Raw genomic sequence first — 23738 nt, forward strand, 5'->3', positions numbered from 1 at the left:
TTCAGGTCGCCTCCACGGGTCTCAGCTCTGCAGGGACTGTGGATCGGGCTGTTAGAAGGCAGGCACGCTTGGTCTTGTCGAACTCTGTCGCTCGAGTTCCGGCGGGAACTGCAACAAAGCAAGGGTCGAGGTGCTGGATGGTGCCTGTTTGCACAGGGTGGTCACTCCTTGACCAAAAGGGAGATTCTTCAGTCTTCTACGTCGAGTAGGATGTCGAAGGGTCCAGAGTTTCGTTTCTTATGTTTCATCAGGATAATCTGAGTGCTTTGGCACTGCTCCCATTCTTATACCAATCTAGGGGGCTGGATTACCTGCTAGGTCCCCTCCTATGGGTGGGACCCAGGAAGGGGGTGGTTACACCCCTTTCCCTTTGTCCAGGTCACACTGGGACTGGGGCTGGTGTGCCCCAGAACCGGTTTGACCGGATTATGCAAGGGGAAGCCTTGTGCTCCCCAGGCACTGTCTGGTTTCTTTTAAACCTCCCTGCTACAATCCACTATCTCCTGTCTGGGGTGGTGTGACACCTCCCTGTGACAGGAACCCCTTTGTCCAGGCCTCCTTGGCTGAGTTTCGGTCAGCTGCAGAAGGTCAGATTCGTGTCTGTGGAAGAAGCATCCATTTTGTGGTGCTGAGGCTCCTTTTAAAATCAACCGCGTTTTAGCAAAGTAGCATGCCGTCTCCCTCTAGAGGGGTGGAATGCTATTCCCGTCGACAGGACTGTCGAGGGGATAGTATTCCAAATCGTATGACACCTTACACGACATGTTTTGATAAAGCCAAACCAAAGTTAACATATAACCGCGAGGATTATAATGCCCTTAATAGTATATGGTATGGCAATATCCCGGAACAGCTAAGGGAATTGGTCCCGACAGCTGCAGATAGGCTCAGCTCATGCTAGAGCATCATCTCACATAAAACCACGCACTCTGCCTCCAGGATTGTTAAGGCCTGCCATAGGAGTGGCTTATAGGTTTATATGTGTCCAGATAGGTTTAGATATAGGCATACTATATCTAAGCAAGGGGTGATTACACCACCTTGCCCCAGCTGAGTGATCAGCCAGTTGTGTCAATTTTGGATAGCCAACCAGGGGTGGCAAAAGATATGCTGCAGCCCCTGGTAGGCCTTGGATGCACCTATGCCCTGGGCACCTATAGTGCTCTGTACAGGGGCTGATAAGGTGACCCAAGCCAATTCAGTTATGCACCTAGGGTACATGGAATCCATTTTACAGAGAGAGCAGATAGCCTGGGGCCCTGATTAGCAGGGAACCCGGCCAACTAAGTCAAAAACCAGCTAAACACAAGGCAAACAAAATCTGGGGTAACCATAGTCAGGTATCCACCTTCCTACACATTCCTTTCATCGTGCTCAACAGGACAGTGAAAAACGTTACACAAACTTGAGAAAACAAAACTTGCCAAAATAGAGAAAAGAAACAAATGGTCACATTTAAGTTACCAATGATTTATTTTCCCGCAAGACCACGTGTTTATTTTTGCATAAAGTGCAACTCCGAATTCTTCTCATGAATTTACACATGGTGAGAGACTGATTTGAAATTCAACAGCGCTTATTTACACGTTTCAACTACAAACAGGACATGGGTCTAATTTTATGAACACTCCATATTGAGCAGCTCTCGTTTTATCGACCTTTGTAGCATGAAGAGCTGGACTGAAGCCTAATTGCGCCCAACTTAACTTGCCGCTCAGACGGACTGCTCTAGTGGTTAATGTCTCTGTTGCAAAGATGGGTTCTGTAATTGTGCATTTACATTGTGAAAGCATTGGAAAGCCAAAGTATCTAATGCATTCCTTTCATCGTGCTCAAAAGGACAGTGAAAAGCACTACACAAACTTGAGAAAACAAAACTTGCCAAAATAGAGAAAAGAAACAAATGGTCACATTTAAGTTACCAATGATTTATGTTCCCCCAAGACCACGTGTTTATTTTTGCATAAAGTGCAACTCCGAATTCTTCTCATGACTTTACACATGGCGACAGACTGGTTTGAAATTCAACAGCGCATGAATGCGAGACAGCAAGAGAGTGGCAATGCAGCAAGTGTCATCATTGTAGCAATATTAAAGGTAAAAGTTGTTTGATATCAGTAACGAGCCCTACAATTGTCACTAAAATATTTACCATCAAAATGGATATTCTTCTTTAAAAAAATCTTAAATTGTGAATATCCCAAAAGCATCTCCTTAAGTCAAGATGAGCTGCAAATGTATTATAGTCAGAGTATGTAGTTAAATACTTCCAATCAGTTGCTATTAACTTCCATAGCATGCCCTTGCGCATGTATGTAGAATAAACACTAAGGCCAGGAATATGCAGTGAGTGGTGTAACAAATTTGCCATAAGCAAGAAGGACCATTTAAAGCACTGCTAAAGCCACAACAAATTGCTAGTTTAAGTGAGCGCATGTGTGCATTCTCAATTTAAATAAATGTGAAAAAATACTAGCTATAGCATCGCATTTTACTCGTGGCAAAAAAAATGTGGATAAATACAGAAAAAATGCCTAAAAAATAAATATGGCTAAATACAGACAGAAATGGCAAAAAAAATAAATACCATAAAACCGGGAGCCCTAATTATAAAGCAGCAAAACTGTGTATATTGGTGGAGCGGCATGGACTCACTGGTAGTCATGCAAGCATTAGGACAATATGAACCACGTGGTGAGGAGAAGAGCTCTAAATGATCCAATGTGGCTGTCAAGAAGACATGTCACAACACCTACACCATCGCCAGATCACTCACCTAGATGTTCAGGACTCACTTTAGATAAGAATATGAGAGGGAACTCATAATGGGAATTAGGGTGAGTGACAACTATGAAAATAACTCTGATAGATCACCTCTTGCTACCTGGAAAATTAGTAATAGCTGTATTTGAAAGAAGTTGACATACCCTCTGTGGAGATATGGCGTTTAAATTATGGGGCAAAAAAAACAACTAAAAGTTTCATTAGCCACTAGGCAGTTCCTAGCTATGTGGTACACTCCACTGTTATGCACAACCACTTTTTAGGGTCGAGGGTGACACCCTCAGATTTTTGTAGCCCCCAAAGGTGTTTTCTTCATCTCCAGAGAAAATGAAAATAAAAAGGTATTTTACATTCACTCCGCTGAGCTCTACTAACAGGAATGAAGGATTATTTATATCTGGCAGACCAGTCAGAGAATATCTTACTCTTTAAGAGTATATATAAGGACCCTACCTCGAGTCCTCAGAATCAGCACACACTTGAACTCTGCCATTTATAATAATGAGTAATTCTTATGTCAAGTTTAAATAACTTTATTCGATCCACGTGTATCATAAAAGTATGTCATTCATACATAAAATAGTTCAACAAGACTTAAAACTTTCTATACAGCAATTGGGATGAGTACATATATTGTTTCGAAGTTTATAATGTTAAGACAGATTTTTATAGTATTCAATATTTTCTGTCTATCACAGGTTTACAGAACAAATTTAAAACCTAAAATCACTCGAGGCCCAGTTTCCCTATCACAATCAATATTGTTTCCTAATTAATAGAGCATGTCTAATGAAGTTGATCACAGCGCTGCAAATAGCAGCAGTGGACAAAGATCATAAATAATTAAAACCTTCTTGATAAGAACAAGGACAAATTTCCTTCAAGATAGGCTTAATAAAGCACGTACTCTTATGTCTTTATATAGCGTGCTGTAATGACTGATTTTTCCGCTTCTTCGGGTGTATCAGTAGTTATACAAGCAGTCATTACTTATCCGAGTCCCTTCCCAGATTTCTCTCAGGACATCTCACTTCAGAATACTCACCTGGAAGAAGGAATAGAACTAACTACTAAAGATGAAAGAAGTCATAGCTCTGAGGGTATGTATAGCAACGTCTCCCGACGAACAACGCGTACCTACGCGAGCAACGCACCCTAGTGCGAATTCAGCAACGTCACCCGACGCACAACGCAAATCTACGGGAGTAACACACCCTGATGTGAATCTGCAACGCCTTACGACGAACAACGCGAATCTATGCGAGCAACGCACCCTGGTGCGAAATCAGCAACGTCTCCAGACGAACAACGCGCATCTGCACGAGCAACACCTTACGGTGAAAAATCAGTACATCCCTCATACGCTATGTTGGGTTGATCTACTTATACTTTTTGTATTCTTGCTTAGGAGCCAATTTCCCTCCCGTATCAACAACTACTCGTTAGAGGGGAAATAGCCCATCCCTCTGTAAGCACTTGGTAAAAAAGGGGCCCGACCTTCCTTTACAAAGAATAAGAACCAAATTCACATTCCAAGGGTCTTTATTACATGATAATAGTGGTGGCAAGAAAGAAATAATAAAGGTTAAACATCAACACACATATACACATAAAACCTAAAAATGAAAGGCAAAATTAGATAGAGTTAGATATACATGGAACATCTCACCATATTGAACATCTGTATATCGAAGAAGGGTCCAACTCTCTCTCCCTGTCCTTCTCTGGTCAGGCCAAGACTCTCTGCTCCACAAACACGACTGCACCGTGAAGTTTCATCAGACCATCAAAGCCGCCAGACTGTCGTCTCACAGACCATCAATTCATCTCCCTTCGCTTGTACCCGCTTTCACTAATATAGAATCTAACCCTTTCTCGAAGCTTCTAGAAGAACCCGCCTACCGTTCTCACAGGATTCCTGTACCGCCTCATACCAGGCACACAACAGCAGCTGGCCAAGCGTTTGTTGTGTCTCCGGTGCGAAGAGAGCACATTCCACCGATAAGAACCGGTCTGTGCTGGTTCACTGCTAGCGAATAACACCTCAAACATAAAACATTACCCTTCACCTAGAGAGGCTCAGCAAGATGGTGTCAGGAAAGAACATGGCTTCGCTCGAGCACAGGCCCTTAGGCCCGAAAAGGAGCAAAAACAGTTTATAAGACAGAATAAGGTTGTCAAAGTCTATCGGTAAGCTCTGCAAATAGGTGGAGTAAGAGTCAAAACTACATCATATACTGAGATGGTGGTGGGCAATGGTCATAACCACGCCAATCAAAACCGGTATCTCAGTCATTACATTCCACCCTTGACCAATGTACAACACCATTGAAAGTATAAGGAAATCAGATTGGACGTAGATCAATAGTAGAATAATACGAAGCATAGCTAACAGATCTAGTCATAACACGTGGACGAAGCATAACTAAATGAGATGGAATACATTGAATAAAACAACAAATAACAATGAGAAAACAAACTACTAGAAATAAACCACCCAATGTTGGAGCAAGATGGTGTCAGGAAAGAACATGGCTTCGCTCGAGCACAGGCCCTTAGGCCCGGAAAGGAGCAAAAACAGTGTATGAGACAGCATAAGGTTGTCAAAGTGTAGTAAATTAACAGCGATTAGATTAAGCATTAGCAGAAGACATTCAGTATTTTGAGACTATCTTGCCTGTTTTACGGAATCCATTTTGTATTTCTGTCGGCCATTTTATATGCCATGTGCTCTGTCCTACCTTCCTGTCAACTGCTCTTGAAATCTGCCTAGAGAAAAGATATGTTTAATCTCCTTTGCTTTACACATGCCCAGTAAAGCTTACAGCTTTCCCTAACTTGTAACTGTCAAGAGATGTCCACCAGAATTAGGTTACTGTCAGCCCTTCCCACTTGTTGCTAGCACACTCTCTGTATGACCTTATATGTATTTGAAACCAATAGTCTGTGCCTTGTACCACCTTCATTTCAGCCCCTGTGTGGGTATAAAAGGACCAAACTCCTTCCAGTCAGTGTGCTACCTCATACTATACTGAAGGGTGTTGTGTGATTGTAGTTCCACCTCAAGAGGTTAAATAAATTCTGTCTTTTCTATTCCAGTTTCTGTGCCAACTTCTTACCATTGGTCTAAGGACTCTAAGCAGAGAAGAGCAAATCCCTTGCACTAGTAGGCCTGGCTGGGGCTTGCTACCACAAAAGTCTATCGGTAAGCTCTGCAAATAGGTGGAGTAAGAGTCGAAACTACATCATATACTGAGATGGTGGTGGGCAATGGTCATAACCATGCCAATCAAAACCGGTATCTCAGTCATTACACGTGCAAAACAACATAAAGTGAATTTTGCTTTGTAGGGTTAAATTATTGCAGGGACAGGAAGTCAGTCGCTCACACCAACTTACCTGTTTAGGAAAAGCCACAAGAAAGTGTAATGTGCAAAGACGAAACCTGGGCAAGAGGAAACGTGATGGTGTATGAATAGTAAAAGACAAATAAAATTGCTGATAGCATGACGGCCCGTAAGTTAGTATCTCATTGTCCCAATTGGACATTCTTAATTCATTATAATATGATTTTTTTTTTAAGTTAATTAATTTCATGTTAGATTGTATGCCATCAGGGTTATCATAGTAGTTTCCCAAGCCACTCTTATTAAAATTATCTTTGACATAACAGAGCCAGGGAATAGACAGGGCCCTTTCCAGGCTCATACAATCTCTAATAATCGCCCTGGTGAATGATAACTCCTCCGAAGTCCACACTTTCCCACACAGAATTAATGGGGCAATGTTTACTCTATCTTTACATAGTCCAATTCCACTTCAGAGTGACAGAATTTTGTGGGAGAACTAATGGGAACCATCAGCAATCTGTTTAAGAATATATTTTCCAGAATTTGTATCTGGCTGCTTTTTTTATTGCCCTATACTCCTGCCCCATAGGTTGCTACTGACAGGCATTTTGATTTATATAGAGTTAGCATTTCTGCCACCGGCTTATGTCCCAGCTTGCACGCAAAGTGGAACAGACCCTCTATGATTCTACTGGTGTGTTGAACCCTGGCTGCAATCAAATGGTCCCAATTCAGTTTGTTGTTCAAAATATTCCCCAAATATGTGAAATTAGGTACCTTATCAATAATCTTTTCTTTTACCACAAATGTTCTCGTTTTTGTCTGTTTTGGCTACAAACCATGATAAAAGACTTACTAAAATTTACTTTTAGGTCCAGTTCAGTCATAAAATCAGTAAAAGCAATCAGAGCTTTTCTGAAGGCTATTGGCTGTTAGAGCCTTCAAAAGTGTGTCATCGGCATATGACAATAAGGGAACCAGCTTACCTTCTATATTCGGATAATCCAGCTGCTGTTCTAGTAAACATTTACCCACCCCATTTGTATATAAAAGAAATAAAAAAGGGGCCATATAACATCCCTGTTGTATGCCCTCTGTAGACGCAATAAGTCTGGTCTTCTCTCCTCCTGGTCCATAACCTATAGAGACAGTGGTTGATGCATGCAACCTACGCAACAGGGTAATAAGGGCTTTCTCAGAGCCCATTTTTTACATAAGTGACCACAGCTTCCCCCTGTTGACTGTGTCGAAAGCACTGGATAAGTCCATGAAGGCCAGGTGGCCTGATCCACCCTTGGTCTTCATGTACTTACCCATGACGAGGGACAGATTAAGACATTGTTTGTTCGGTCCCATTCCCCTCCTGAAACCGTATTGTGTGTGGGATATAAGACCAGAGTCATTGGCCCACGATTCCAGGTGAGCAAGAATTACCCTCCCAGGACTTTGCACGTAGCATCAATTAGGGAAATAGGCCTGTAGCATACAGGATTATTACTGCTATCTTTCTTATATATCGGTACCACCACTGCCTCTTTCCATGAACTAGGGATGCAACCCACTATTATCACTTTAAAAACATTTACCATCAACGATGCCCATAATTGGGGGATGCCTTTGAACATATCCAGGGGCACCCCATCTGGCTCTGGGGTTTTTGCAGGAATACCCCTTGTCATTGCGTCTTCAACCTCCCCAAGGAGATAGATAATAAGTTGGTTCACAGCTACCGAACTAATAACTGTTTTATCTCCTTGATCTTGCGGTGATGCACTTTTTGGGTTGAATATGTCCGAAAAATGAGCTACCCAAGCTTCCCCTGTTATTGTTGATTCCATGTTCCTTATATCATTTGTGAAAAGGGGACGACTTATGACTTCCCAGAATCTCTTAGAATACTTGAGAGTGCTAGCTCTCTCCAAATCTTCCCAGGCAAGTCTTCTTAATTTGTCCTTCCTATGTTCAATTGCTTGGTTATAGGTTTGTCTTGCAGTCCTAATTAAATCCTTATCACGGGGGACCATGTGCAAGGCTTTTTTAAGATCTTTTTGAGCCCTGGAGCACTCAGAATTAAACCATCTCTTTACATGTGGTTCATTTTTTCTTACTGATCGTGTCAAATTATTGCCCACATCTTTACTGATTTCTTCGAAACACTGTATGACCGCCTCCGGGGTAGAATCATCGGATAAGCATGTCACAACTTGGCCAAAATTAGATTTCACAATGTTCTCCTCAAATTCAAAATATCTTTAGTCGATTGTTTGATACAATCATAAAAGTACAGATAAAAATATTGTAAATACATAGTTACATAAAAATACATAATTTCATTATATTCATTTAAAACCAGTTAATTAAGAAGATAAAAACAATTTCATTTATAAAGTGCAGATTAAGTGTCCCTACGTTTCCTGATAGTTATAACATTTTTTAGGAACAAAGTTGTTCTTGATACAGATACATGATTGTCTAGAGCTTGAATGCTAATCACCGCCACACGACAATGGCGAAGTCCTAGCTCTCTTAATAAAGGTAGTAAAACAATTTTCCTCATTTCGTCATAAAATTTACAAAAAAGAAATACATGAATCGTACTCTGAGGAGAGGTGTTATCACAGGGACAGAGTGGTAGCTCATGTGTCCAGTTGTTGATCGTGGGAAAGCTAACCAATCTATGGAAGATGTTAAATCTGAAACGTGTGAGCAGAAATCGCTCATAAGTGCTTGTTACATATATTAAATAGGGCTGAATCTTAAAAGTTGCTAAAACCAGTTGATGCTGCTGAATAGAGGATTTTAGGACCTCCGCAGCAGTCCTATTGGAATCCAAAAGTGCTAGACACTCTTTCTTCAAGTTGTTTCGAGAAATTGCTGAGATATCAGAGGGATTCTGTAAGTATTCTTCTCTCCCGATATCTTTAAGAAAGTTATGTACATACTTAACCCATGGGATTTTTATGGTACCATCCAATTTCAGTATATCTGTCAGGGCATCTCTGTTTAAATGTGTCGCTTCTTGGGTCCAGACTCTGTGCCATAGTAGAACTGGCTCTATTTTAATAAGATCAGTAATGTAAGATAGGCCAAGTTCTGAGTGGCAATTGAAATTGGAAGAGCTTTTAGGAACTGCCGGTATGTATTTTAAAAAGGTATTTTCAGGCACCTGGATGGGTGCGGGGTTAGCAAGACCCCACACCCCACTGCCATAAATAGTGCCGGCTACACACTTAGCTTTGTAGATTTTAATCAATTCCACGGGGGGGTCTTGTTCCTAACTTGCTAGAAAAGATTTTGAGAGCGGCAGTAGATCTTGAAAGCTCAAGCTTTTTAACAGAAATAGCTTGAGACCACGTCTCATTTTGAGTAAAATGTATCCCGAGGTAGGAAAAATGGTTAGCAAATTCCAATTTCTGCCCTGCTATAAAAATTGGTCTCTTGGATATATTTTGTTTACCACAATACATAGTAAAGGTTTTTGATGTGTTGACTTTCAGACCCAACTCCTTCATGAAACGGCAGAAACTATCGACCACACGCTGTAGGCCCACCTGTGTACGTGACATAAGTACAGCATCGTCAGCGTATAAAAGTGCTGGTATTGGGTGGCCGCCTACGAAGGGGGGGATCTGAACTGTCTTTGCACAAGACACCTTCCAACCCGTTAATATATAAATTAAAAAGGAAGGGGGCCAGGACACAACCCTGCCTGACCCCGCTCCTAATGGGTATTGTGTCAGTGCGTTCTCCATTTAGACCAAAACGTACTCGGGCCGTAGCATTACTATAAAAACATTTAAGATAATAAATAATATTTGATTCAACCCCAAGATGTTCCAGTATAGACCATAGTTTGGAATGTACCACACAATTAAAGGCGGACAAGAGATCCACAAAGGTCAAAAACAAGTTTCCTTGTTTTGCCCTCGTATATATCCCAATCAACAAGAGCAAATTCAAACCCTGCTCTACTGTCCCCAGACCTGGGCGAAAGCCATACTGGAGATCGGACAGGACAGAGTTCTCCTCCGCCCATTCCAGTAGTCGGTCTGCATAATTCTGCCCGCTATTTTTGTAAAGGAATCCAATAGAGAAATAGGCCTATAACAGGCAGGATCCTATTTCCCTTTTTATAAATTGGAACAATTACAGATTCCACCCATGTGGGCAAGAATTCAGCAACACAGCTAGCATTGAGCACCTGAACCAAAAGGGGCGCCCACAGGGCTGGGATACTCTTAAAAAGGTCTATGGGGACCCCATCCGGCCCAGGCGCCTTTGCGCCCTTGCTTTTATTAAGCGCCTTTTCCACCTCCTCCAATGTAAAATACAAATTACTAATGAAAGAACAGTTGGCAAGGGAGATCAGTGACTCCACTTGATCTTGCGGTGATGCACTTTTTGGGTTGAATATGTCCGAAAAATGAGCTACCCAAGCTTCCCCTGTTATTGTCGATTCCATGTTCCTTATATCATTTGTGAAAAGGGGACGACTTATGACTTCCCAGAATCTCTTAGAATACTTGAGAGTGCTAGCTCTCTCCAAATCTTCCCAGGCAAGTCTTCTTAATTTGTCCTTCCTATGCTCAATTGCTTGGTTATAGGTTTGTCTCGCAGTACTAATTAAATCCATGTGCAAGTCATTTTTAAGATCTTTTTGAGCCCTGGAGCACTCAGGATTAAACCATCTCGTTACATGTGGTTCATTTTTTCTTACTGATCTTGTCAAATTATTGCCCACATCTTTACTGATTTCTTTGAAACACTGTATGACCGCCTCCGGGGTAGAATCATCAGATGAGCATGTCACAACTTGGCCAAAATTAGATTTCACAATGTTCTCCTCAAATTGTACAGCATTTATTTTGCTCCATTTTAGTCTCACCCCGTGGTTGGGATTATATTTCAATGGGTATTCATTACCGTTATCCTTTAATGCCATTATATGCAAGCTAGCAACAAGAGGATTGTGATCACTAATGGGGTGCGATTCTACCGCGAAACTGTCTACCAGGTGGGAGAATTTTCTAGATATCAGCATGAAGTTGATAGTACTTGCCCTGCCGCCACCCAAGAATGTTGGACACTGTATGGGTGGGGTACAGACTAAAGTATCAACAAAGCATAGGTCGTTAACTACAATGATGGTGTTTAACGCTTCACCCTGCGGAGTATGTTTAAAGTAGGAAAGCGGTTGGTTTTCAGTGTCTAGAACCCCACATACCATATGCGTACTATACTGACATAAGGTACAATTAAAATCACCCCCCCCAGATTATACACACAGGAAAACATTTACCCGCAGCCTTATCAATTTCCTCTTTGAGAGTATTAATGACCCCACAAACATTTTGATCAAAAATATTGTAGTACCAGTTAATCAGTAGTATTGAGACATCAATCACGTTAGAGATCAAAATTATCTGGTACAAGAGGGAATCCACTAAGGTCTCTATCTTTATTGATCCATATTTAACAGAGATTAAGGTCACTAAACCTCCTTTTGACCTCCCTGCAGTTGATGGCATTGCATGAACGTTAAGTGAACAGAAACCATCAATAACAACATTATCCCTGCACCATGTTTCCTGGGTGCAAATGATATCAAATGTCTCAACATATTGTAGCCAGGCCTCATCTCATATTCTAGATCTAATGCCCCCAATGTTCCATGAAATAAATCTCAGTAAGTGAGCATTTTGATGCTCTACTGGCGCAAAGTTTGTATCCCTATTGGCCCTCCTTTCACATTCTAAATGCAAGCCTAGTGAGTGGGTGGTTTAGGCTGTACTTCTTATGTACTAATCAAGTAAATAAGAATTATTATAATAAATAATACCTCAGGAATTATGCATATTATTAGGGTGAATAACATAGAGACCCCAACAAATGTTCATCACACAGCCCTAACCGTCTAAAAACTCTCTATTTCCCTAGATGCATCAGACTATAGTTTTATTTGCTTCAGAGTCATAAAACTCCCAAATAACTGCAGACCACAAGGTGCTGAATCGAGTGTCCCGAGAGAAAGCAAGTCTCACGGTAACCGATGTCTCTTGCTGCGCCTCTAATTAGGAAGACATTATAAACTTTCAATTTTCAAGAACTTCTATGGAACAGGTGGGCTTCTACTTGCTTGGAGGTCCACGTGTGACAACACCAAACTGAGAAAAATTATTTGATTTGAAGCATTTCGGAAGTGCAGCACTATTAGACCTTGTTACATGTTGCACTCCCTTACCACGGAACTGAAGTTTGTTACACGGTAGCTTGGAGACGTTTTTACTAAGCAACCGCAGCTACTGTTAGCGTTCAGCAAGGACAATGAAAAGTTCCTCTTTAGCTGAAGCAATTAAGACCATGAGCCTTGTGTAAAATGTACACACTCAAAACGTGCAGCTACTTTCCACTAAAAGGAGCAAGAAGCGTCACGTCTCGTGAGGCCGGAATTTCAGGTCTTATGAAGTGATGTTTAGCGAGTACACTTAAAATATAACCCAATGCACACGCACAAACCATGATAATGCACATTAAGGTATGCAATAATACTACTGCTGTTATACAAATATAAACGTTGTATTGTCCGTGACACTACTAGGGTAAATTGAAATGGACAACAGAGAACTTTCATGCCATCCTAGATTATGGACCCTGCATCCCTGAGTACACAGTGCAACCCGAGTGTAGAGAGAAACGCTTAGTGGTTAACAGTTTCAAAGGTCGGAAAGAAGATGAATGCAGCCAATTGGTACGGATCTCTGCTTTTTAGTTTTGGACGTTTCAACAGAGGCATCTATGGATGAAAGTAATCTAAAACTGGGTTAATGAGACGGAAAATCTTAACAGTAGCATCTTTTCTTACCACTTCCAGTCCCAGAACGGTGCCACGTAGAGAGCCGTACCTCAGTAAACGCACGCCACCTGCATTGGTTGCGACATTACCCCCAATGTGGCAGCTGCCTTTTGCTCCAAGGTCAAGTGGCATGATGAAACCTCTCTCCTCCAGGTACTGGTTTAGGTTTTCAAGGATGCAGCCTGCCTGGCAAACCAGGATGCCTGAAAATATAAAGCTGTACAATAACAAATCTAAAGGTAGATCTATACCATTCTGTAGGTGTTGTGACTTTGATATACTAGGGATACATTATTCACCAAGAGTACACCCAAGGCCCAATTAATCCTGCTACTACATGCCAAGAGCCCTGCGCCTGAGTGCCAGGAAACTCATATATTTTATGCTACGAAATTTAAGCCAAGAAGGCCTCTTTACACAACATGACTTTATAGAGGGACCCTTCTCCTCCTCCTATTCTTAGCTTCATCTGTTAAAAGAATGGTCACCACTAACTTTCCCGTAACTAACTGTTCTTCTAACCAGATATTAATCACCTGTAATTAATCATAAGCTTGGTACAATAAAAATGAAACAATGCAGAAGACAGAGTACTGCATAGTATACTGTATCAACATTTCACAGCTAAGGAGGTAAAAACTCTTTACATAAATAAAAAAAATTAAAAGGTCAGTTAAACCTCTGATAGATAGGTTTTCCTCAATTTCTTAAAACTTTCACTAAGAATGTCAACCAGCCCATAACATTGCAATCTGTAGCAATAATCAATTATACAAATACAAATTATTAAAAACATCCCTCTAATACTTAAGGTCTAAACATTAAGTTGTCAAATCAAATGCATTTTAATTTTGTCTTGGGTTAATAATACATACAAATCCTGGGTCCACAGTGACATGTACTACACACAAGCAATACAGATTTAAGACACCTGTTTCTCAATTTATGATGCGATTTTCAGAACCACTGGGTATTCCGTTGGAATCTCGATTAGGTTATCATCACAAGACCACATTTGCAAAGGAGCATCATCCACCTTAACTTTAAAACAGAAAACGACCAGGCCGGAACAGAGAGCGTAAATTCCTCCTCAGTAATAAAACTTTATAGAACTCCCACTCATACACCGTGAGGTGAATTAGGGTGCCAGAACCATCTTACTACTTACAGGTTACTTACTTAAAGCCAGGGGGGCGTTCACTGGGCGGAGTTATCCAGACATAAAAAGACATATTTCTCACCAGAAATGGTGTCCAAGCTGATGATCTGGTTCATTAGCGCTGTGGAGAGAATAATCTCATCGAAGACTGGCACACTCCCTCCAACCAGTCCAGTGTTACCTCCCTGAGGGTTTATTGCCAGGTTTCTCCGATTACAGTACCTGAAAGATATTAATGCAATAATGTTAATTTATGTGTAGGTTCTGCATATCGAACATGCTCAAGTACCACCTCATGTAACCCGCTGAGCTTCCTGCTACATTCTGTGAACTCACATCTTTCTTGCAAAATTACTGGATCAGGAAAATGTTTTCAATTGAGAAGAATAGAAAAAGTCCTGCCATGAGTACATTTGTGAGTGAAAAGGGTGTTTTTAAGGTGATTAGGCTGATATGGCGGGTTAGATAACATCCCAGGGCTTTATCAAAGTAGCCAGTCTTGCTACAGTGTTCTGGGTCACTTGGAAATTACAGATTTGATATTACTGGTCAATCGCTGGGTGGGTGGGGTATATTGAGTGAGCAAGCAAAGGTACTGCAGAGATATGTGTGTGTTAATTTCCTCAGCATGCAGACTCGTTTGCGAAGCACGCACATTATTGCACACATCACAAGAGGGACCTTTGTCAGCCGCTGATTTAAAAACATGAGCAGCATGAAAAATGGATGATTTTCCTGCTGGTGGGAGGCACGGCGGGGATGCGCGAGAGACCTGGGCAGAGGAGAAGACCTCCATTGAGTAGGACAAGCAGGTTAGTGTACCTTTTGAACAGAGGGTTCAGAGCGAGCAATTCCTATACCTGCCGCCTTCTCCATTTGTGTGTGTGGGGGATGTTTCAGTGGGGGTTCACAGGTAGCGCCATGTTCCCTGGAGTCCTGGAGCTCCACGGGCCAAAGTTTTTAATAAATGCAATGCACCTGGGGCACTGGGACTACCCAGGGACAATGAGGCCTATTCACAAACTGTACTTTCAATCAGCAGTACTACAGTAGTACTACTCAAGGACTACAAAATACTATTCACAAGCCAATGTGCAGAAACCTCTGCCTCCCCTATTTTTAGGTTGAGCATTCGAGACCTCTTGTATATACTTATTATATACTTACATGTGTATGTACTTTGTGGGCTCTGGAGATCAGCCCTAGGACTTGTCTGCTTCCGCTTAGGGACTTTTTTTCTGTTCAACTGCCTTTAATTAACTGTCTTGATAGAAAACAACCAGCAGAGGTCAGTCTAATACCAGAATTTCTTTCTGCTGAGGGACTTTCTTTTTTTTTATTTTTCCGGCAACTGCCTCTATTTCACTTTCTTGATAGAAAACGACAAGCAGAGGTCAGTTAAATACCAGAATCACTTTAGCATTCTCTAGATTCCAGTTCATAGAAATTGACCACGAGCACCAGTAGACAATAATATTCTTTTCAAATCTTGTATTTTCAGTGATATGACCATCGAAGGCTATGATTTTATATTAAAAACAGAGCTTCAGACTATACCATTTCCAGCTGAATGGCAATATTTCTCTCCATGTTTTCCCATACCTGGCGTGTCACACAGTCTGGTGTTTACTTTCCCTCCCTGTTAAAGAACAGTAGATGTTTCAGCACCCAGGCTATATGCTGCTTATAAGGTACCAAAAGGCGAGACTTATCGAATTGTAAATGCTTGTTCTATGCAGAGGTCTCTACTCCGCTTGCAGAAATCTTCATACACCTTAATATACATTTTAATAGTAAATGGTAGAGGAACCTAGGGAGTGGCTGAAAACGGGGGATACTTGCTACCAAATGGGAGGAGATAAGGGCGGGATTTTAGAAGGGGTATGATAGATTTAGGAAGTGATATGCAGATGCAAACACCCACCTACACAAGACTAAGACAATTGTTATTCACAAACTGTACTTCTAAAGTTACTGCACCCAGAAAGGACCAATAAAAATAGCAAATGTACTCCAACCAAGTCTTGGAGTAAGTCAAGCACCACACATGGCCACTCACAAGTACTGCAACACACTCCCAGGAAATCGAGTAGGCACCAGACAACATGGGAAATATACAGGAAGTTAATATGAATCATGTTTAACTTTTTATTATTTTTATCCCTTTTTTAATGTTTTATTTTTTTAAACAATTGTTACAACAGTTGCAACACACCTGTTAATTCAAAGCGTGATTTCTTGGTGTGGCGTCTGGCTACCAATGAAAATAGCCACCTTACTGTAATACTCCGGGGGCAGCAGAGTCGGGGAAGGTATAGTTGTGGAATACGCTGGTGCGGATCAGTAGACAAGATGGCATAAAAGAGGCGACGCCCAGGGACAAGTGGACGTCCCTCTTCACCCCAGATTCCCAAAGCATGGTAACAGGCAAGGCTCACAATACCAAATAAATCACTGCCAGTGAACCACCATGCCAGAGGTTCCCGGCCTGGCACGGAGGAGAAGTGTGCAGCGACAAGGTGCACAGACGTCTGCTGGGGTAGAGAGGGGTGACTCCCAAATGCACACCGGACTTAGAGAGAGAGAGAGAGAGCGCGGATCAATGCAGCGGAGTTTAGAGGTTGGAGGGTAATCGCCACACACAGCCCAGTAAGTCCTACTGCTGCTAAGGGAGCTGACTGCAGCAGGGCTGTCCCAAATGAGCTGGCTATGAGGCGCAGGTCTGCACCATAGGTCCTTCTTTCGTTCTAATTCACCGGGTACCGCACTGCGTTATGTCATAGACTAGGAGCTTTCAAGATCTTGGGCCAGCACCCGACTACACCATTTGGAATATGCCCCTAGCTGCCAAAAGCAACACATGGCCCTCTGGATCCCAGGCCACATACCCCTTACTCTGCATCAAAGCCTAGGGAACAACACCCTCTGAATCTTCTACACTCCAAGGCACAAGCCCTACAGGGACATTCAGCAACTGTGAGTCAGTGGGCGCTCCACACATGGACCCGGACATGCATCCTTTCACTTCAGGCACCCCTGTGTCTAGGGAATACTGACTGCTACACCACAGAAGCTGTTTTCAGCCATAACAACAAAGCCCTTGCACAAAACCACACGTCACAGGGACTGACATAAAGGGGGTCCTAAAGGCCAAACCTACAAGCACATACCTTTACCCAGGTCATTTGCTCAATGCTGGATGCTGGCCCATTGACATGCAGGTCCCCTGTTGCACCCAGGTGCAAAAAGGGATACTGCACACCTGAATACACTTAACACACGCACTCCAGGCTGGATTGTGGGCCAGATTCTGATCCTGACCATTCATAAAAAGGGTGACCAAGGGGTGCCAGTTTATTTAAAACAGCTGCTGAGAACTAACTGGATTAGGGCATTGAGTCAGAAACCATAAGTAATGCGGTTGCACCACAGTCCTGGACTAACCAGAATCGACCCACTTTGGGATAGCTCTCCAAACTCCTCTCCTCAAGACCTGGCTGCTGGCAAACCTTCCTGACAACTCCTCTTTACAGATTTGTCAGCACACAATAAAACAGCCCATGCAGCAACTGCCACTGGACCACAAGAAATAACAATAGACTTGATCCTAAAAGAAATCATTAAGGTGGGGCAAAGATTTGAGGCTATTGAAGTGAAAATTAACGACCATTCCACAGACATGAAATCTATTCAAACGTAGGACCCTTTCAGGATAAGCTGGAAAATATAGCTAAATGAACATCCATACTTAAAATTGAACAAACCACTTGGTATCATGGAATATGGAAATATGACACCTCAAGAAGAAAGGTACCGGCCAGTTTACCTAAAAAGGGTTGAACAGGATGAAAACAAGGAATCCTTGATCAACTTATTGCCACATCTCCTAGGTATAATTTTTTTAATGTCCCTGAAAGTTCAACGAGCACACAGAATACACCCATGCAGAGTTAGTGAGAGTGACAGACCAATCATCGCCTGTTTTTTATCGCATGAGCATAACCAGAAAATAATCGTGCTGGTGTACAAACATGGCCCTAGGACAATGCAAGGAATAAGATCCAATTCTCAGCTGACTTTTCCAGGGAAACAAATGCAAAACGTAAATCCTTCATCTCCCTATGACCAGAACTTCGCAAATGGGATATCAAATATGGCCGTCTGGATCCAGCATGGATGATGAACACGTTAGATCGGAAATCTAATGATTTATAAACATGAAAGAACTTAAGCCATTCCAGGACGGATTGCATGCCACCAGCACGGACACTACGGACTGCCTCTCATGACTGATAGAATCATACCCAGGGAGAATCAGAAATCACTACAATCAGCACAACAGCAGGATATTCTATTCCAAAAGCAGCGAGATAGAGAAAGATAAGGCTGTTGAACTGAAAAAAACATATTCTGTTAAGTTAGCCTCTACTCCTCTTCCATTTTGTCTACCAGTCCCCATTTTTATGTTTCTGCTGGGACTTTCATAATGTCAGAAGTTACATGTTCACTGAAAGCTGGTTGTACCGATAATGCTGGATCAGTGGGCGCAATGTTGTGTCTCATATTCCGCCAGTGTTGAGCAACTTCTCCCATTGCTCAACACTGGCGGAATATGAGACACAACATTACCCAACTAAAATGCGGAGTGCTTGAAGTAGTTAAGCATCGCCAGGATCGTGACATGAGCAAATTCTTATCTCAGCGTGAGACTCATTGGATATGGTTCATGCAATCATTGACCCCACTAGGGCTCAATGACAAATTCGAACTAGCATGCTTTTTATGATCTCATAGACATTTTTTCTTTTATGTAGGTCTCCATGGGCATTGTGAAAGGGAATTTACCAATGTTGCCACCTCTAATGTTACTGTTATTAGCACGATTAACTGTACTATTCTTATTATGCTGGATATTTTGTGTACTGTTCTGCTTTTTATGTACTCTTGTTTAACTTGTTTTGAACTGCTGGACCAAACCTGATGTGAATGTGTACTTTACTACTAAAGTTCAAAGTAGCGATCGTCACTATTTTTCATTTGTTAAGTTTACCTTTTCTTACTCTTATTAAGATGGCTGCCACTAATCCTCTCAGCTTAGTCCGTCTTTACTATCTAGTAAACTCTGTTATATCGAATAGTAGCCTGACTCACTCGCGTCTTCCGGGGACTACTTTCGCATTGCCGGCTCTGCTGAATGCTCCCTCTTGAGTACTCTTCACGTCTTGGTGAGTAACGCATGTACACTACCTTTTTTCTAATTTCTATTGTGTTTTTGCACTCTCACTTATAGCGCTTTGTGTGTTTTTTTTTAATCGCACAGAGCGTCCCGTATTTTTGAATTAATCAAAGCGTCCCGCCTTACCTTAATGGTGCTCTCCACCTATGCGACTGTAATGGCTGATCTTTTCTGGCTCCTTTAAGAGGGAGAATGATGGAGAGTGACTCCAGCCTATCACCCCTATAGCATAGGGATTAGGACTATAGATAGGATCCCTGCCTTTTATATAGTAGAGTATTTTCGTGTCCCTTTTCTTAGAGTAGGGTTTATGAATTTAAGTTAGGGGATAGATACATAAGTATTAATCATGATTTGCCCATTTGCTAAAGTGTTAGGATATTTTCCATGGAGTTACGCATATTGCGGGCCCTGTAGGCCTTAAACGAGACAGACTCCATCTTGCTCTCTGCCTGGTAGCTCGAGAGGCCCTCTAGGTCAAGTGTAATGTTTTAGTTTCAAGCTGTTGTTCGCTTGGAGAGAACCAGCTCAGGCTGGCCCTTATCGAAGGAATGTATTTTTCTCCACTCCGAAGACACAACTTCAGGCCGGCCGGCTGGGAACGTGTCCTTGGTACGGGGAGGTACAAGAATTTGGTGGGCGGCAGGTTGCTGGCCGTAGCTTTCCATGAAGGAACAGGCTTTGATATTAGCGAAGGTGTTAGTTAGCCGAGAGTCAGTTCGTAGGCGGCATTTAGCCGTTAGCATCTCTGCCATTAATTATTCCATGGCGGACAGTCGCCATCTTTGAAGTCCGAGAAAGATTTAAGACCGAAACTCTCTGAGAAAGACTGAAGGAGAATTAGCGCGGAGCGCACTGAAACAGAGAGAGAGAGAGAGCCGGTAGTTAATAACCAGCAAGGTTCCAGTGGCCTGGAGGGAAGCAGACGAGCTTGAGCCTAGCGGTGCAGACGTGTACTTGTGACGGCTGGGGTGTGACTGCGAGACGAGCCAGGACACAGAGACGAGAAGGGAACCTAGATGACTGCCGAGTCCCGACTTCACGTTAATAAGGTGACATCCGCCCTCTTTACGATAAGCGCGCATTCTAACATTTACCTTTTCCTTTTCTTTGCATAATTTGTGTTGCATAGTATTGTGTTATATATGTTAATGATAATAAATATCCTAGTTCCTAGTGAACTAATATGTGCCGTGTATTCTTGTTCAATCTTGGTAAACAGTGCTTCTAGGTGATTTTCGTTTATATGAATGGACGAGTAATCCCAATCAGGTAAGTGGTGATCACATAAATAGGGAGTAAAGTGGACCTTCGATGCCAAGGATAGTAGGCACATTAAACTATTTGGAAACCGTACTAAATTCTATTATTATAGTTTTATCCCAAGTAGACAAAGGAGAAATTGTTCCGATAAGTGCTCATAGGAATGTGGTCGTCGTTGATATGCGGCGTTAGTGAGAACGCTGGGTTGGATTACCAGCGTGTATACCCACAGGATTGTGGCTTGTGTAAGTGAGAGCGTCAGGGGGGATGACTGGCGTGTAGGTTTGCCGGATTGTAAACCGTTTGGAAAAGAGAGCATTGGGTTCTGCAGGCCCATGTGTAGACGCACCGGATTGTGTGTCATATCTGCCCTGGGGTAGATCAGTCTGGGTCGGAGTGGCCGCGAGACTAACTGATGTGAATAGGATATAGTAGAAAATCTATGCATGTTTATTGCTATTTCCCCATCTTTAGGTACGACCTGTATATATATATATATATATATATATATATATATATATATATATATATCCATATCCATTGTGAATACGTTCTAAGGAGGGAGGTGAGTACGTTTTGGCTGGGTTATAGGGGCCCCTAGGGGCTGATCCCATCTAAGCGGAAAATCCGGCCATTACATCTGGCGTCACGAACTGTTTACGAAGCCTGTGTGCGCTGTATTGTTTTGATCTTGTTGGTTTGCGCTCGGCTCGTACGTATAATATTTTCTGTATAATTGTGTATATAATTTGTGTGTGTCAATATGTTTGCGAAAAATCACCGTCGGTTTTCAAGTTACCTATTCAGATTCCCGGCTGGGAGCATACGCCTTACGAGGCTTTGGCCCGTGAGTGGGCTGATTCTACTGGTTTGAGTGAAAATTGGTCTTCTTGTTTGGAGCAGGCGGAGCCTGCCGATGTGGTATCATGCCTACAGAAAGCGCCAGTAGTGAAGGGTGATGAGCTTCCTATTTTAGGACGCAGAGGTTGGATTGTTCTTAATGCATACAGAATTCTTCATGAGAGGTTTGTCCAGCTGCAAAGGCAGTTTAAGGACATGGAAGGACAGTGTGTTGAGTTGCAAAACGCGCATACTCTTTTGCGTTGTCAAAATAAATTGCTTGCCGACAAACTTGAAACATATCAGACCATAGCCGAAAGAGCTGCGGTCCGCATTGCACGATATAAGTACAAACATCGTCGTGGTCGTGTATCTACACGGAAAGTGCGTCTGGTTGTAGCAAAAGCCGGAATGGATTGGAACCCTGATGAGTGGGATGGTAATATCTGGGATTCAAATGCTTCAGACTCCTCGGCTGAGGAGGGTGATAAGCGTGAATCTTCTCGCTCCGGACGTGATTGTAAATCTGCTTCTTATACTGATACGGTTCCTCACAGCGACCGTGCTCGTTCTTCCCATTCGGATGACGTATCTTGCCCCGATTGTTCTTCTAAATCTAAGATGCAGGCTTCCTCGGAAGCTCTTCCTGAGGTTTCTGCTCACCCCGTGTTTCGTCGCAAATTACAACAAGCCCCTGGTAATCCAGCTGGTATTGCTTTGGATTGTATTGAAGACTTTACTCAACAGGAGGTTAGTGACATTTTACAACGATTTCGACAACGGCCTGGTGAGGCCTTGCTTACCTGGATGGTGCGCCTTTATGAACTGGGCGCTGCCGGTATTATGCTTGATGCTGTTGATTGCTTACGGTTTTGCTCTTTGAGTTCTGATTCCACTATTCAAGATCATTTTCGGAACTATAATGGTGCTGGTCAAATTACTTTGCTCCAGCTTGCATCTGACGGCTGTAACCACAAATACCCTACTGAATCTGATTGGCCTGTTAATGACAAGCCATGGTACACTTTGCGCGATGCGTCGCAACGTTTGAAGGAGGAAGTCATGAAAACTGCTATCTTTCTTAGTACTTCTGACAGATTGCTGGATGGTCTTTTAACATCTTCTGTGCGTAATCGCATTATCCGTTCTTCGCCTGTTGCTTACAAGCAGGTCATGATGACTTTGTTGATTAATCAAACTGGCAATCCTTTGTCTGCTGTGCTTGAATCTGTTCGTCAGCTTGGTGAGCTGGGTGAGTGGTTTAAACCTGAAAGACAATCTCGACCTGAGGGTCGTACTGGTGGGGACTATAAGTTCTCTAGACGTGACATGTTTCTTGCTCTTATTGCTGATGGTGTCAAAAGTGAGGACATTGACGGTGAACCTAACAATCGCTTATGGGACATGTTTCGTAAGCGTGGTTTGGATCGGGAAGAGGGTGCCCGTCGTGTGCGAAAGAATGAGTATGACCGTGGTTCGGATGGCAGTGGTGATGAGAGACGACGTGTGAATTCTGATCGCCGTGATGATCGGCGTTATGAACGTGACGTATCCCCTCATCGTAATGGCGAGAGGGGGAGAGAGGGTGAATATGAAAGAGGGAGAGATGATCGTGGTTCCAACAGACATAGAGATGAGAGGAGTTATTCCCCTGAAATACGAAGACGGGAGGATCGTAACAGACTTTCTGACCGTCATTCACAATTTTTTGATAATGACAATAATCCGTTTCGTACTGGAAACGGATATGAACAAGACATTCTGATACCGAAGAAAACAGAGAGCATTTACCCTGATTTGTCTTGGTTGACAGAACGCAGGAAAAATGACTAGGAAATAGGTCAAGCTCAGGTACACAAGTGGGCTCACAGAGACAACAGACCCTATGTAGATATTGAGATTTTTTGGAAACATCGTAATATCCAAAGGGTCCGAGCATTAGTTGATACTGGGGCGGAGGCCACTTTAATTCACGGAAAATCAAAGAAATTTAAAGGACAGTTTTTCACAATTACTGGTTTGGGTGGAAAAGAAACCCCCGCAGTACAAACTGCACTTGAAATTAAAATTGGTAGGATTCCTCGTAGAGAATATTCTGTGTTGGTTGTACCACTTTTGGAATATATAATTGGAATTGACATTTTAAAAGGAATGACTTTGCATTTGGATGATGGTTGTTATCAATTTGGATCTAGACAGTACATTTCGACCAGACCCGTACGGGTTGGCCGTTTGCGAATGCCCCCTATTAAA

The 23738-nt window shown here is 42.4% G+C and overlaps 1 protein-coding gene across 3 annotated transcripts in view; it reads right to left on the reverse strand.

Annotated features, from left to right (window-relative positions):
- Positions 1 to 23738, reverse strand: part of D2HGDH (D-2-hydroxyglutarate dehydrogenase) — an 821087-nt gene that overhangs the window by 466238 nt on the left and 331111 nt on the right. For all 3 annotated transcript variants that reach the window (XM_086943998.1, XM_086943999.1, XM_086944000.1), the window contains 2 exons: positions 14229 to 14368; positions 12997 to 13190 (listed from right to left, as the gene is read on the reverse strand). In XM_086943998.1, coding sequence (XP_086800124.1) covers positions 12997 to 13190; positions 14229 to 14368 — 334 coding nt within the window. The remainder of the gene's footprint in view (positions 1 to 12996; positions 13191 to 14228; positions 14369 to 23738) is intronic.

The sequence above is a fragment of the Lissotriton vulgaris genome, chromosome 11 (assembly GCF_964263255.1).
Source record: "Lissotriton vulgaris chromosome 11, aLisVul1.2, whole genome shotgun sequence".
NCBI classification, from domain to species: domain Eukaryota; kingdom Metazoa; phylum Chordata; class Amphibia; order Caudata; family Salamandridae; genus Lissotriton; species Lissotriton vulgaris.